Raw genomic sequence first — 12,151 nt, forward strand, 5'->3', positions numbered from 1 at the left:
CCAGAGAAATCTGAAGACCAGGCCCCCGGGCAAGCGGGGGAGCCCTAGAGTCTGTTCCCCGGGGTTCCCTGCCTTCTGCCTGCGGCCAGCTCACTGAAACCCAGGACGACCCATATAATAGTAATAGTCACGCTGTGGAACTAGGCCTAGCATGATCCTGATGCCATGCTCACTATCCGGTCTCCATTCAATACATTTTCCAGAGCACCGTGCACCAGGCTCTATTCTAGATACTGGGGAGCAAGGGCGGGGAATAAAAAGACACAAATCCCAACCCTCATGTTCCTTCATTTCTAGGGGAGCAAGACAGTCAAGTGCATAGTAGCTTACGGGGAGATGAGCGCCATGGGGCTGGGGTCAGGGACTTGCGAGGCAGGAGGAATGAGTCTCTGGGAGGTGAGAGGGGCCCAAGGTCACAAGCTATTCGTGGTAGAAAATGGAACTGGGAGCCAAGTCCAGGCTGTCTCAGCCTCAGCCTGAAGCTTCTCCGGCCTTGGTGTCGGCGTTCCCAGACACCTTTCAGCCTCGGCCAGGCCCAAGCATGTGGCATCCTCAGGGATCAGGGGCCGTTACCCCCACTGCATCTGACCACGGGGGGCTCGCTGATAAAGCACGGCCGAGGGTCATGTAGCTCAGGAGGAAAGCGGGTCTAGGACCTCCGGACCCTGCTCTGTAGTGATCTCTGCCCAGGAGCTGCTGTGCGGGCGGGGTCCTCTCTGCGCTTCTCACAGGAGGGTGGCCGTCCTCCCCCAGGCCGCCTCATCTTTGACAACCTCAAGAAATCCATCGCGTACACCCTGACCAGCAACATCCCCGAGATCACCCCCTTCCTGCTGTTCATCATCCTCAGTATCCCCCTGCCTCTGGGCACCATAACCATCCTCTGCATCGACCTGGGCACAGACATGGTGAGGCCCTAACCGAGACGTGGCTGACGGAGCTCCTGCGAGGGGGACCAGGGCGCAGGGTGAGGGACAGGGCTCGCTCGAGGGACCCCTGTGTTTCCCTCTGAGCTTTGTCTCCCTTGTCTTGCTTTCCACCCTCCAGGTCCCAGCCATCTCCTTGGCTTACGAGTCAGCTGAGAGTGACATCATGAAAAGGGCCCCACGGAATCCCAAGATCGACAACCTGGTGAACAACCGCCTCATCGGCATGGCCTACGGACAGATCGGTGCGGCCCAGGCCGTGGGGCTGGGGCGGGGAGCAGCTGCACCTGCCCGGCCGCCGCAGGCAGCTCCACTTGCAAGTCAGGGGGATATTTTCGTGACAACAAACCGTGTGCTGCCACCACCTCCCTCCGGCACGCAGGGAGCCACCTGTGCGTCATCTGCCCTTAGGAGTCCAGCTGGGAAGGAGCAAACATATATGAACTGATAGCGTCTCTCCAAGGGCCCAGGAGTGAGCGTGCACGGGCCATGCGAGGGCAGAACAGGGCAGGAGGCTCCCGAGCCAGCGGGGCAGTCAGGGCGGCCGAGGGGAGGGAACAGGGCTGGCGCTGGTACGGGGAAGATCGCAGATGCACGGTCAGCTGAGCAGGCTCGAGGAGGGGGAGCCCATGTGCTGCCCCCAGAAGACTGAGCAGTCTGGGGGGGCCCCTGCTCCCGAGCAAGGAGCTGTAGAGAATGAGGCTGTGGATGCAGGTAGCATTTGTGCTGGACCAGCCTTGAAAGGCATTCGCCAGCCGTTGGAAGTCTTGGCTCCTGAGTTGCCACTGTAGTGTTTTGGGGAGCAGGAGGGGGATGGACGCAGAAGAGACTGAGGGCAGGGGAGACACCCCAATATCTAGAGGAGGAGAGAAACAGATTTAGGAGCCAGACCTACGTCTGGATCCCAAGGTCACCACTTCCTACCTGTGTGATGCTGAATGAGGACTGAATGCTGTTTGGGCTTCAGTGTCCCCACTTATGAAGGGTAAATAGTAGCTCGCAGTCGTGGTGACATCCACGGGGACCTGCTCAGCTCAGCGGTCGGTAGGCAAGCGCTGGCAAACGCTTGGTGGATGGAGCTGTCGCCTGGGGAGGGGGGCAGGGGGGACAGGCCAGCAAGACGCAGAGGGGGAGGCGCCAGGGGAGGACAGGACCTGATGAGGGTCCGCGTGTGACGGGAAGTGGACACAGAGGAGCCCAGCGCTAGCTCAGGAGGAGGTGGGAATCAATTCCCTCTGAGGTCCTTTCAGTTTTAAGAGTATGTGACCCAAAGGTGATCCTGGGTCAGAGCCCCGAAACAAATGTCGGGGCTTGGAGACGAGTCCTGCGGAGGTGAAGGGGTCGGGTCGCTGATGCAGGCTCCTGCACACCGGAACCCGGCCGCCACCCCTGCCCCAGTCTGCCTCTCGAGGTCCTTCCCTGAACCAGGTTCCTCGGCCCGTGGCTGTCATTCACAGGCATGATCCAGGCCCTGGCTGGATTCTTCACCTACTTTGTGATCCTGGCCGAGAATGGTTTCAAGCCTATTGACCTCCTGGGCATCCGCCTCAACTGGGAGGACCGCTTCTTCAATGACCTGGAGGACAGCTACGGACAGCAGTGGGTGAGCGAAGGGGTGGCGGCCCACACGGGACCGGGAGGGGTGAGGACGGGACAGGGAAGAGTGGGGGACACAGGCAGCACACAGAGGTGATGCCTCAGGTCCAGTCCTACGGGACCTCGCTCTCCGGTCACATCGGCAAATGCTCCTCAAATGAGCACTTTTTGGACGCGGACTTCATTTCTGTCCGTTGCCAGTCCTTACCTTGCTGGGTCTCTCAGCCTCCTTGCACCGGGAGGTCTTCATCATCATGCCAACGTTCAGGGGCTGGTTTCTGTGTTTCCAGGTTCTGGAAATATCATTGCCCCTGAAAGACCCGTTGCTGGGTCTTCTCTCTGTGTTTCGCTCCGTCCCTCCCTCCAGGGGAGTCCAAATTATAGGACTTCAAGTCTGAAAAGCATGTGCTTTGTACAACCGCCCTCCCTCGCCTTTCCAAACGTGTTAGGCCCGGCGGGCACCTCTCTGTAGTACTCTTTCCTAAGACCCTAGATGAGTGAGGCTCAAACTGCAGCCCTCGAGCCAACAGGACGTGTTCAAGAGTGTTAGTAGGTAGGCGTTTATCCCCCTACCTGTGAACGTGCCTGTCCCAGTTCCCAAAACCGCGGGGGACGTGACACCGATTATTGCTAGAGTCGTAGGACCACAGAGGATGCAAAGTCTATAGAGGACACATAGTTTGTCATCATCATTCTTTAAATGAGGAAACTGAGTCTGGAAAGACTTTACAACTTGCACCGAATCCCAGGAGGGCCTCTGCACTGGTTCTTGCCCGGCCCCTTCCTCCTGCACCGTGATGCCTCCAAACCAAGCTGATGGCAGGTTTCTCAGAAGAATGTTGGAATCCAGGTTGTTGGAAAGGGGCCCCCTATACACACCTGGCTTCCCCTCGCTGAGCCCCACGAGGCCATCAGAGGTCAGTGTTCCCAGCCACCAAGGTTGCTCCACGGTCCAATGATGCCCAAAGTCATCACACCGTCCGCGTCTCCTCCATCCTCTGCTCCAGCCTTTGTTAGTTTTATACCTTGAGGCCATCTCTCTGCTGCCAAGAGGAAGCTTACCGTATACTCATTTACAATTAATTAAAGGTAATTAAAATTAATTTGAAGTCACACCAGATTGCATCAAAGACATCTTGAGGTCTCGCAGAACGGGCTGGTAACAGCCGCCCCGAGGAGTAAACTTCGTCAGGCAGGTCGCTGCCTCTTCCAGGTGATCTCGTACGGACCACCCCCCCGCACCCCGCTGCCCCCAGGAAGGACTCTGCAGGCTGCTGCGAGCCAGGAGAGCTCCTTACCTTCTAAACACCTCTCGCCCTTCATTCCACTGATCGCCACTCATTCATTCGCGAAGCATCTCCTACGTGCCAGACACTGTCCTGGCCCTGCGCGCGCCGTAACAACACGCACGGTCCACCTGCTGCTCCTGTGGAGCTTACATCCTCCCGGGGCAGGGGGCGGGAGGTGGGCGGATGACAAGCAAATCCCTAACACACTGGGTCGATGGGACTGAGGTCCGAGTGGAGTCCGGGAAGGCTGGGAATTGAGACACCGGAGTGGGCGAGAAGGAGACAGCGAAGTGGTGGTGAGGGAGAGGGAGCTGCTCGAAGCGGGAATCCCAGGGCAACAGCCGGACCGGGGCGACCGCGGGCGCAAGCAGCCCTGGCAGGGCCTGGAGGGCCGCACGGCTGGGGAGGGAGGCCGAGGCATGCACAGCCGAGCACCCACGTGAGCGTTTGCATCCCCAGCATTCAGGCAGGAGCAGGGCTGTGTGGGGCCCAAGCACGGGTGCTGGCCGCCAACTGCTCACAGGACTGGTGGGGCCCGGATCCCCGACTCCCAGCCTCTGCCTTCCAACCATCTCAGGCTCCGTCTTGCCCTCCCAGGGCCCAGCCCACGAGCTTCTGTACGTGGTGTCTCGTCGTTCAGTGGTCCACAGTCTCAAATTCTTCGTCCCGTCTCCCTGTTCACTATGCCTGTGCCGTTTTCATCTTTGAGACACGGGCTTTCTGGGGGGGCCAACGGAGATGCGCCTCCCCCGGTTCCCGCTGCCCTGGGGACTCCTCTCGGGACCTCCTGGGGCGCTGGCCTGGCCGGCCCACTCGTCTTCCCCGCTAGACTTAGGGTCTAGGCCAGACTTGGGTTCCTCAGACGCGAGGGAGGCCCCAGGGTGAGCACCCGACTCGCTGCCCTCCCTGCGGGGGTGCCCTCCGCCCCACCGCCCTTCTGGGCACCCGGCTAACACCTGCCACCCGGTGCCCTGGGCGTGGGAGGGCGGCACCAGGGTAAGCGGGACAGGTGCTCGCCCCTGGCATGCTCCGGGGGGGCCAGGAAAGCGCCGGCAGGTCCCGGGTAGCCCACATGAACCCACGGAGCCCGCGCGGGAAGGGCTGGGGCCAGACGGTGTGACAGTGTGACGTGTGGGGCCTACGACCCCTGGGTTGGCCTTGGGGCCCAGGGTGGCAGGGGAGGGACCAAGCCTGTGGGGTGGATGGGATCCCTCCTGACACGGACCGCCCACCCCGCAGACCTATGAGCAGCGGAAGGTGCTGGAGTTCACCTGCCAGACAGCCTTCTTCGTCAGCATCGTGGTCGTGCAGTGGGCTGACCTCATCATCTGCAAGACCCGCCGCAACTCAGTCTTCCAGCAGGGCATGAAGTGAGCGCCCCCGGCCCCCCGCGCTGACACCTACTCCCCCGCCCCCCCCATCTCGTTCCCTTCCTGCAGCACGCCCTGCAACATTTCTTCCCAGAAACAACATCCTAATATTCGGGATCATGGAGGAGACATTCCTGGCTGCCTTTCTGTCCTACACCCCAGGCATGGACATGGCCCTGCGGATGTACCCCCTCAAGTGAGTCAGGGAGCCACGCAGGTTGGGGGGCCTCAGCCGGGGGCCTCAGCCGGGGCGGGGGCCTGAGAGAGGAAGCTGCCTGGGTGAATGGGCTACCCTCAGGGATGTAAGGAGAACCGTCTGCACCCCCACACGTGTGTCCGACTCCGGAGGCACGAGGGCCTGGGCCGAGCAACGGCACTGCGCGGGGCACACTAGGTTAGCGGACTCCCCGGCCCTCAGGACGCAGAGTGGAGGGGCCGCCGGGTGTTGGAACCTCCAGCAGCGGGGCAGGAGCGTGGCTGGCGGGGCACCGACGGTGACACGCTAGAGCCTCCAGGGTGGGCTGCGCGGAGGGCAGGCGAGCACAAAAATGGCCTGAAGTGCGTGCCTCTCATCCTGCTGTGACCGACACGCTCGTGTTGGTGGGCGCACACCGAAGTTCTCACTGTCTGGACCCTGGTTGGTTCAAATCATGCCCATGTTTTTGTCTTCTGATTTGTTTTGTTTTACGTCCGTGTATTGTTATTGTGAAAAAAACCCGCAAGGAGGAGTGTCTGACCCTCGGTTTCGGCTCAGGTCTTGATTTCAAGGTCTTGAGATCGAGCCCCTGCTTGGGGCCCCACGCGCAGCACGGAGTCGGCTTCTCCTCCCTCTCCCTCTGCCCCTGCCCCGGTTGTGTGCATGCAGCACTCTCGCTCACTCGCTCTGTCTCTCTCGAATGCATACGTAAATCTTTTTTTTTTTTTTTATTTTTTTAGGGTGGCCTGGGTGGCTCAGCGGTTTAGCGCCTGCCTTCAGCCCGGGGTGTGATCCTGGAGTCCCGGGATCGAATCCCACGTCGGGCTCCATGCAGGGAGCTTCTCCCTCTGCCTGTGTCTCTGCCTCTCTCTCTCTGTGTCTCTCATGAATAAATAAATAAAATCTTAAAAAATAATAATAATTTTAATTTAATTTTTATTTATTTATGATAGGCACACAGTGAGAGAGAGAGAGACAGAGACACAGGCAGAGGGAGAAGCAGGCTCCATGCACCGGGAGCCCGACGTGGGATTCGATCCCGGGTCTCCAGGATCGCGCCCTGGGCCAAAGGCAGGCGCCAAACCGCTGCGCCACCCAGGGGTCCCAAAATAATAATAATTTTTTAAAAGATTTTACTTATTCATAAAAGACACAGAGACACAGGCAGAAGGAGAAGCAGGCTCCCTGCGGGGAGCCCGATGCAAGACTGGATCCTAGAACTCTGGGATCACACCCTGAGCTGAAGGCAGACGCTCAACCACTGAGCCACCCAGGTGTCCCATAAATACATAAATCCTAAAAAAAGAAAGAAAGAAAGAAAGAAAGAAAGAAAGAAAGAAAGAAAGAAAGAAGGAAGGAAAGAAAGAAAGAAAAGAAGAAAGGAAGGAAGGAAGGAAGGAAGGAAGGAAGGAAGGAAGGAAGGAAGGAAGAAAGAAAGAAAGAAAGAAAGAAAGAAAGAAAGAAAGAAAGAAAATTTTACAGGGAAAAGAGCAAAACCGCCGTTCCGCCGGGTCCCACCACCCCCACCCACCCTCACCCGCAGAGGCTGCCTACTAGTGACATAGACCTTGTTCTTCCAGCTTTTGTCTGCTGCAAATGCACGCAGCGCGCTCACCTTTCCGCCCCTTGCAGTGTTTGACACAGTGCTTTGTATACTGCAGGTGCTCCATTAATGTTTCGGAACAGACACTGGCGCTGCCCTTAGAGCCTGACCGGCCCGGTTTGAGTCTCAGCCCTACGGTGTGCGTAACCCGCCTGCGCCTCCGGGGTACCTGCCGAGCGTGCATCACACGGCCCGGGCAGGCCGCCGTGAGCGTGTGTAGGGAAAGGTGCGCGCGTGGCTGAGCGCCAGCCGAGGTCTACGCGGGCCACCATGGCAGCTGCTGTCTGATGCAGGAAAGGTGTCAGGGTTCAACGCCAAGGGCCTAGAAAGAATTCTTAAGCGGTCCTTGGTGCCAAAGGGTGGTGGTATTACCAGGCACGGGGACAGGACCCGCTGGCAGAAAGAGCTGCACGGGGTCGCGAGGAGTGAGCGCCCACTGGACACTACCAGGCTGGGAGGGGCCCAGGGAGCGCGTCAGTCCCCCGGCAATTTGGCAGCAGGGTTCCCAACCCTCGAGGGGGCATTTATGGCCGGCTAGCCATGAAACCCGACCCATGAGACCCTCCAGATGTAGATCAGTGGGTCGTGTGCTTGGAGGATGAGCGTCAACACGCACCTCGGGGGCTGCAGATAGTTTCCAAAGGAATTTTTATATGTTCAAATCAACTCCCAGGACCCGGGGGTCGGGCTAGGATTGCCCTGTGGCCTTAGCAAGTGTCAACACCGAGGCAGATGAGTCCCTAGGGGGAGGCCCCTCAGCCTGCGTCCAGGATGTGTCGGTGGGCTGCAGGCGGGAAGGAACCTTAATCTTGCGTCTGCTTCGTTCCCACGTCACATCCCGCCGCTGGGCTCTCAGCGTTCGGCTACCAAGAAACTGAGTTGGTCATTTTATCCGGTGAATGTCAAGTTAAAGACTCAAGCAGTGGCAGATATTATCCCACTAAATGCAGCTTTCCCGTCTGGGTGGGACCACGTTTCCCTTGACCCTTGGAAAACTGAGTGTCTGGCGCGCAATGCGTGTCAGGGTACAGGACTCCCTGGCTCTGGAAGCCTTGGGATAAAAAGGAGAATGCAAAATATCTCCTTATAATGTTTACATTGGTTCCGTGTTGAAATGATGATACTTTGGATAAACTGGGTTAAATAAAGATCTATTATTAGAATTCACTGCCCCTGTTTCTTCTTACGTATTTTAATGTGGCCACTGGAAGACATCAAGCCTGGCAGGTGGCTCGCAGTGCATTGCTCGGGGCCGGCCCTGGTCCAGGCCACGTCCCTCTCACCCAAAGGGACAGATGTGGTTCCGACTGGGCCCCCCCCCCCAGAGTCTTTCTCCCTGGCCCCTCATTACAGAAGAGATGCTGGGAGCAAAACGGTCCCCGTGTTCCCGATACAGACAAGTGTATGTTCTCCCTGGTGACACAGCCCCCACGTCTGGTCTCGGGTAGGCCCATGCTGCTCAGACTAGCCCCCCTTTGCAGGTGCGAAGCCCAGAGGCCCTGCAGGGCTTCGGGAGCGCCCTGACGGCTCCGCAGGAGCCGGGGACACCACGTGCACCCCCAACAGGGCATTTGTCACCGTCTGTTATCGCTGGCCGCTCAGTTTTTGTCTTGCCCCTCCCCCAGCAGGCTCTGACCTCCCCACAGGGGGCTCAACCCTGGGTGACAGGACACACTGGGGGCCACCCGTCCTCGGCCACTCCGGCCCGGCCCCACTGACCCGCGCTTGCTCCCCACAGGCTCCCCTGGTGGCTCTGCGCCATTCCCTACAGCGTTCTTATCTTTGTCTATGACGAAATCCGAAAACTCACCATCCGACGTCATCCTGGCGGTGAGGCTCCTGCCCCTGCTCTGAGCGCTCAGCAGCCCCCTCCAGCCTGTGCCCGCCGTTCCCTTCTCCCCTCAGCTGGCGCTGCCCCGGGCCCTGCCCTCCTGCCCTCCGCCCTGGGGAGCCCTGAGATCCCCCCACCCCACCCACCTACCTCATCCGCGCTCCCCACCCGCCTCCCCTCTACCTTCCCCAGCTCACTGTGGTCAACTCTCGCCCACAGGCTGGCTGGAGAGAGAGACCTACTACTGAACTCAGCAGAGGAGCTGCCCGACACGGGGGCGCCCCAGGGAGGGGGGGTTAGGGTTCTGGGCTTGGCGCCTCGAGAGAGCATGGTGGGGGCAGAGATGCTAGGATGAATGACCTGGGATGAGAGGGGCCAGCACCCCCGGGGCTGGCCTGGGGCCCTGGGGGCTCCGTCCTGCGAACCGGTGGCCAGTCCCGACAGTAAATGTTTGCAACAGCCCTTCCCTGGCCGCCTGTGCGCGTCTGCTTTCCGGAGAGCGGGGCGACGGCGCCAGGGTCCCCTCGATATGCACGGGCGGTGTCTCTGGCCCAGGTGGAGGCCGGCAGGGGCTGGGAATCAAGCATCCCTGGCCCTCGAGGGCGAGCCCCCAACTTAAAGTCCGAAGACCTGAGGGGAAATAGGAGGCGGGGGACGGCTCCCCGACCGTGCGGGCAGCGGGCTCCTCGTGGAACTTCGGGGCAGAACAGGCCGCATTTCATCAGGCAGACGGTGCCCAGCGGGACCCGGGAAGCACCACCTGGTGAGGGGTCGCCTGGGGCAGGGATGGTGGTCGCACCTGCTAGCGGCCATCCTGACCCCTCCCTTCACTCTGGATCCCCACAGCCCTGACTTCCCAGGAAGCGTCCTGCCCCCCCCCCACCCCCGGGCCCACAGGGTGCCAGACAGTCCTGAAGTCTGTGCAGAGGAAGGAGGAGCCCTGGGGCCTTCCCCACACCCCCACCCCGGGGCGCCCCGCCTTCCTCTTCACCCATTTGCGGGCTGTTTCGTGGTGAGCGGGGCCACCTGGCCCTCTAGCTCAGGTCGCTGTCACGCCTCCTGGGGGACTGTGCCCCAAGCGGGGAGAGCAGGGCCGGGTAGAAGGAACCTGCTGGAAATGGCAGACCGTCCGCACCCGCAGGACACGCGTGCTGCCCTGGCCGTGGGACAAGCGCTTGCCACGCGCACGACACGCAGGCTCCTAGCGCCCACCCTGGCTCACGGATGAGGGAACCGGGGTGCAGCAGATTCCCAGACCTACACCCTCAGCCCCCTGCGCCCAGGCCCACAGTGAGGGCTGGGCCGATATGCGGGCTACAGACCAAGGGGGGGGGTGAGGGCGGAGGCTGGAGGGAGGCTGGGCCATTGTGAGGAGCAGCGTCCCCAGGGCGCTCCCACCTGTCGCCAGCCCTCCTGCAAAAGCAGGTCCCCTGGGGACAGGGGTCCTTCCCGCTGCTGACGAGGCTGAACCAGACCTGGAAGATGCAGAGGCCGGGCTGCGGGGACTGAGTGGGGACGGGGAGGCCGAGGGGCCAGCTCCTCGGGTTTCAGCAGCAGGAGCTTCGGGTGTCTGGTGGGTTAAAAATACAGAGGCCCCAACTCAGGGTCATTTGATACCGGCTGCCCGGGGGCCTATTAAGTCCAAGAGCCTGGAGTCAGGGGCCCGAGGGAAGGGGCTGAGGGGAGCAGGGAGAGGGGTGAGGGGCAGGCAGGAGGGCGCAGCTGCTGGGGAGCCCCGGGCAGGCCTGGGAGCCAAGGGCGGGGGCTGCAGGCCCAGGGCACCCCGTAGCCCGGTCTCGCGGCCTGAGGGGAGGTCCCATATTCCAGGGTGGCCCCCTCCCCAGCGTGCAGCAGAAGCCGCCCCGTGCCATGGCCCTGGGGCTGGGGGACCCACCGGCAGGGCAGGTCAGGGGCTCCCTGGTGAGACCAGGAGATGGGTTCCGGGGCGGCTGGAGCTCCCAGCAGCCCTGCTCAGGCCAGCCCCGGCCTCCCTCGCTCCAGCACAGCTGTCTCTCTTGGACGCACTCCTGCCACATGCTTGAGATTTTCTGTGGCCTTCCCCGCTTAGCTGTGCAAGGCCCACCCCACAGGACGGGAGATGTTCCTCCTCTAACACAAGTCCATGCCCCTGTCTGGGTGCAAAACAAACCCTGTGTCTCCAAAATCAGAGACACCTCAGGGTGGGGATGGAGGGCTTTGATCTAGCCTCTTCCACGGGCTCCCTCGTGCCTCAGTTTACCTGTCCAGGGAAGAGCCCCCGGGGGGGCCACAAGGTACCCAGAGCAGAACTGGTCCACAGCCCTCACCCCCAGGATGGGATGCGAGAGGTCAGAGTCCCTCCTGCCACGTCCCCTTGGGCCCTGGAGGGCACAGGCGAGGGGACATTGTGGCCGTGGGGCAGGCCCACCTCTCCGGGCTGCCCCAGGGTTAACTTGCCCCTGGCCTGGCCGCCTGACGTCTTTGCAAGGACGCCCTGTGGCTATTCTCCCTCCCTGAGACCATCCAGGCCCGGGGACCCCCCTCCCACTGGGCCCTGGAGAACCAAGTCCCCTCCGATGGGAGCGATGGGAGTGCAGAGGGCGAGCAGGACGCCGCCCCTCTCCGCCTGGGGCCTCTGCCCACAGAAACCCTAAATCACAGCCCCGCAGGGTGGCCGTGGCCGCTCGAGTGGGAGGGAGGCGCAGGAAACCGCTGGGCCCGAGCTAGGTGGCCAGTGCTGGACGCGGCTCCATCTTTTACTGGGGGATGACCTCATCCTTGGTCCTGGTTCTCTGTGGGGCAGCGCGGGGGTCTCCCCTGCAGCCCGGGCGCTCTCTACTGCCCTGGCCTCTCAGGATCAAGGAAACAGACTGCGCCCAGAGGACATCCCTGGGTTTGAGGCCCAGAGGCCATCTGCCATCCGTGTCCCCGTTGTCCTGACCCAGAAGGCCTCCTCCGCACCCCCGCTCCTTGGGTCTGAGTACCCTTGCCCTCCCGGGACGCACCTCCCCTCCCCCAGCCCAGCTCATTTACCTCCGACTCATCTGGTCTTATTTTTAGCTCAGGCTTTTTCCTTTCTTAATATGGCGATGAGCTTTTAGGGCAGCGTGGAGAGCCCGCTGAGGAGCCCTGGCTGTCGGGGAAGGCGGAGGGGAGGGGCACGGGAGCCTGGGGGCAAGGCCAGGAGGTGGGACGTCGGGGCCTGCGGAGCTGTCCTGGCCTCAGAAGGTTATCCTGTCACCTGCCAACCGAAGAGACATATTTAGATGGAGCCAGGCAGGGGCCCGGCGGTGCCAGTTTGGGGCCTGCGGCTCCAGTTCCCTCCCCGCCCCCTGCTCCCATCCCTCCTCCTGACCCTTTC

At 61.3% G+C, this 12,151-nt stretch overlaps 1 protein-coding gene across 1 annotated transcript in view; it reads left to right on the forward strand.

The window, feature by feature from the left end:
- The window catches only part of LOC121471981 (sodium/potassium-transporting ATPase subunit alpha-4), a 32,396-nt gene extending 22,157 nt beyond the window's left edge, over positions 1–10,239 (forward strand). Inside the window, exons 18-24 of the mRNA XM_041722917.1 lie at positions 754–908; positions 1,048–1,171; positions 2,384–2,529; positions 5,051–5,181; positions 5,276–5,377; positions 8,719–8,810; positions 9,031–10,239. Of these exons, the coding sequence (XP_041578851.1) occupies positions 754–908; positions 1,048–1,171; positions 2,384–2,529; positions 5,051–5,181; positions 5,276–5,377; positions 8,719–8,810; positions 9,031–9,059 (779 nt within the window). The 3' untranslated portion in view covers positions 9,060–10,239. The remainder of the gene's footprint in view (positions 1–753; positions 909–1,047; positions 1,172–2,383; positions 2,530–5,050; positions 5,182–5,275; positions 5,378–8,718; positions 8,811–9,030) is intronic.
- The last annotated feature ends 1,912 nt before the right edge of the window (positions 10,240–12,151 follow it).

Source organism: Vulpes lagopus, chromosome 11 (assembly GCF_018345385.1).
Source record: "Vulpes lagopus strain Blue_001 chromosome 11, ASM1834538v1, whole genome shotgun sequence".
Lineage (NCBI taxonomy): Eukaryota > Metazoa > Chordata > Mammalia > Carnivora > Canidae > Vulpes > Vulpes lagopus.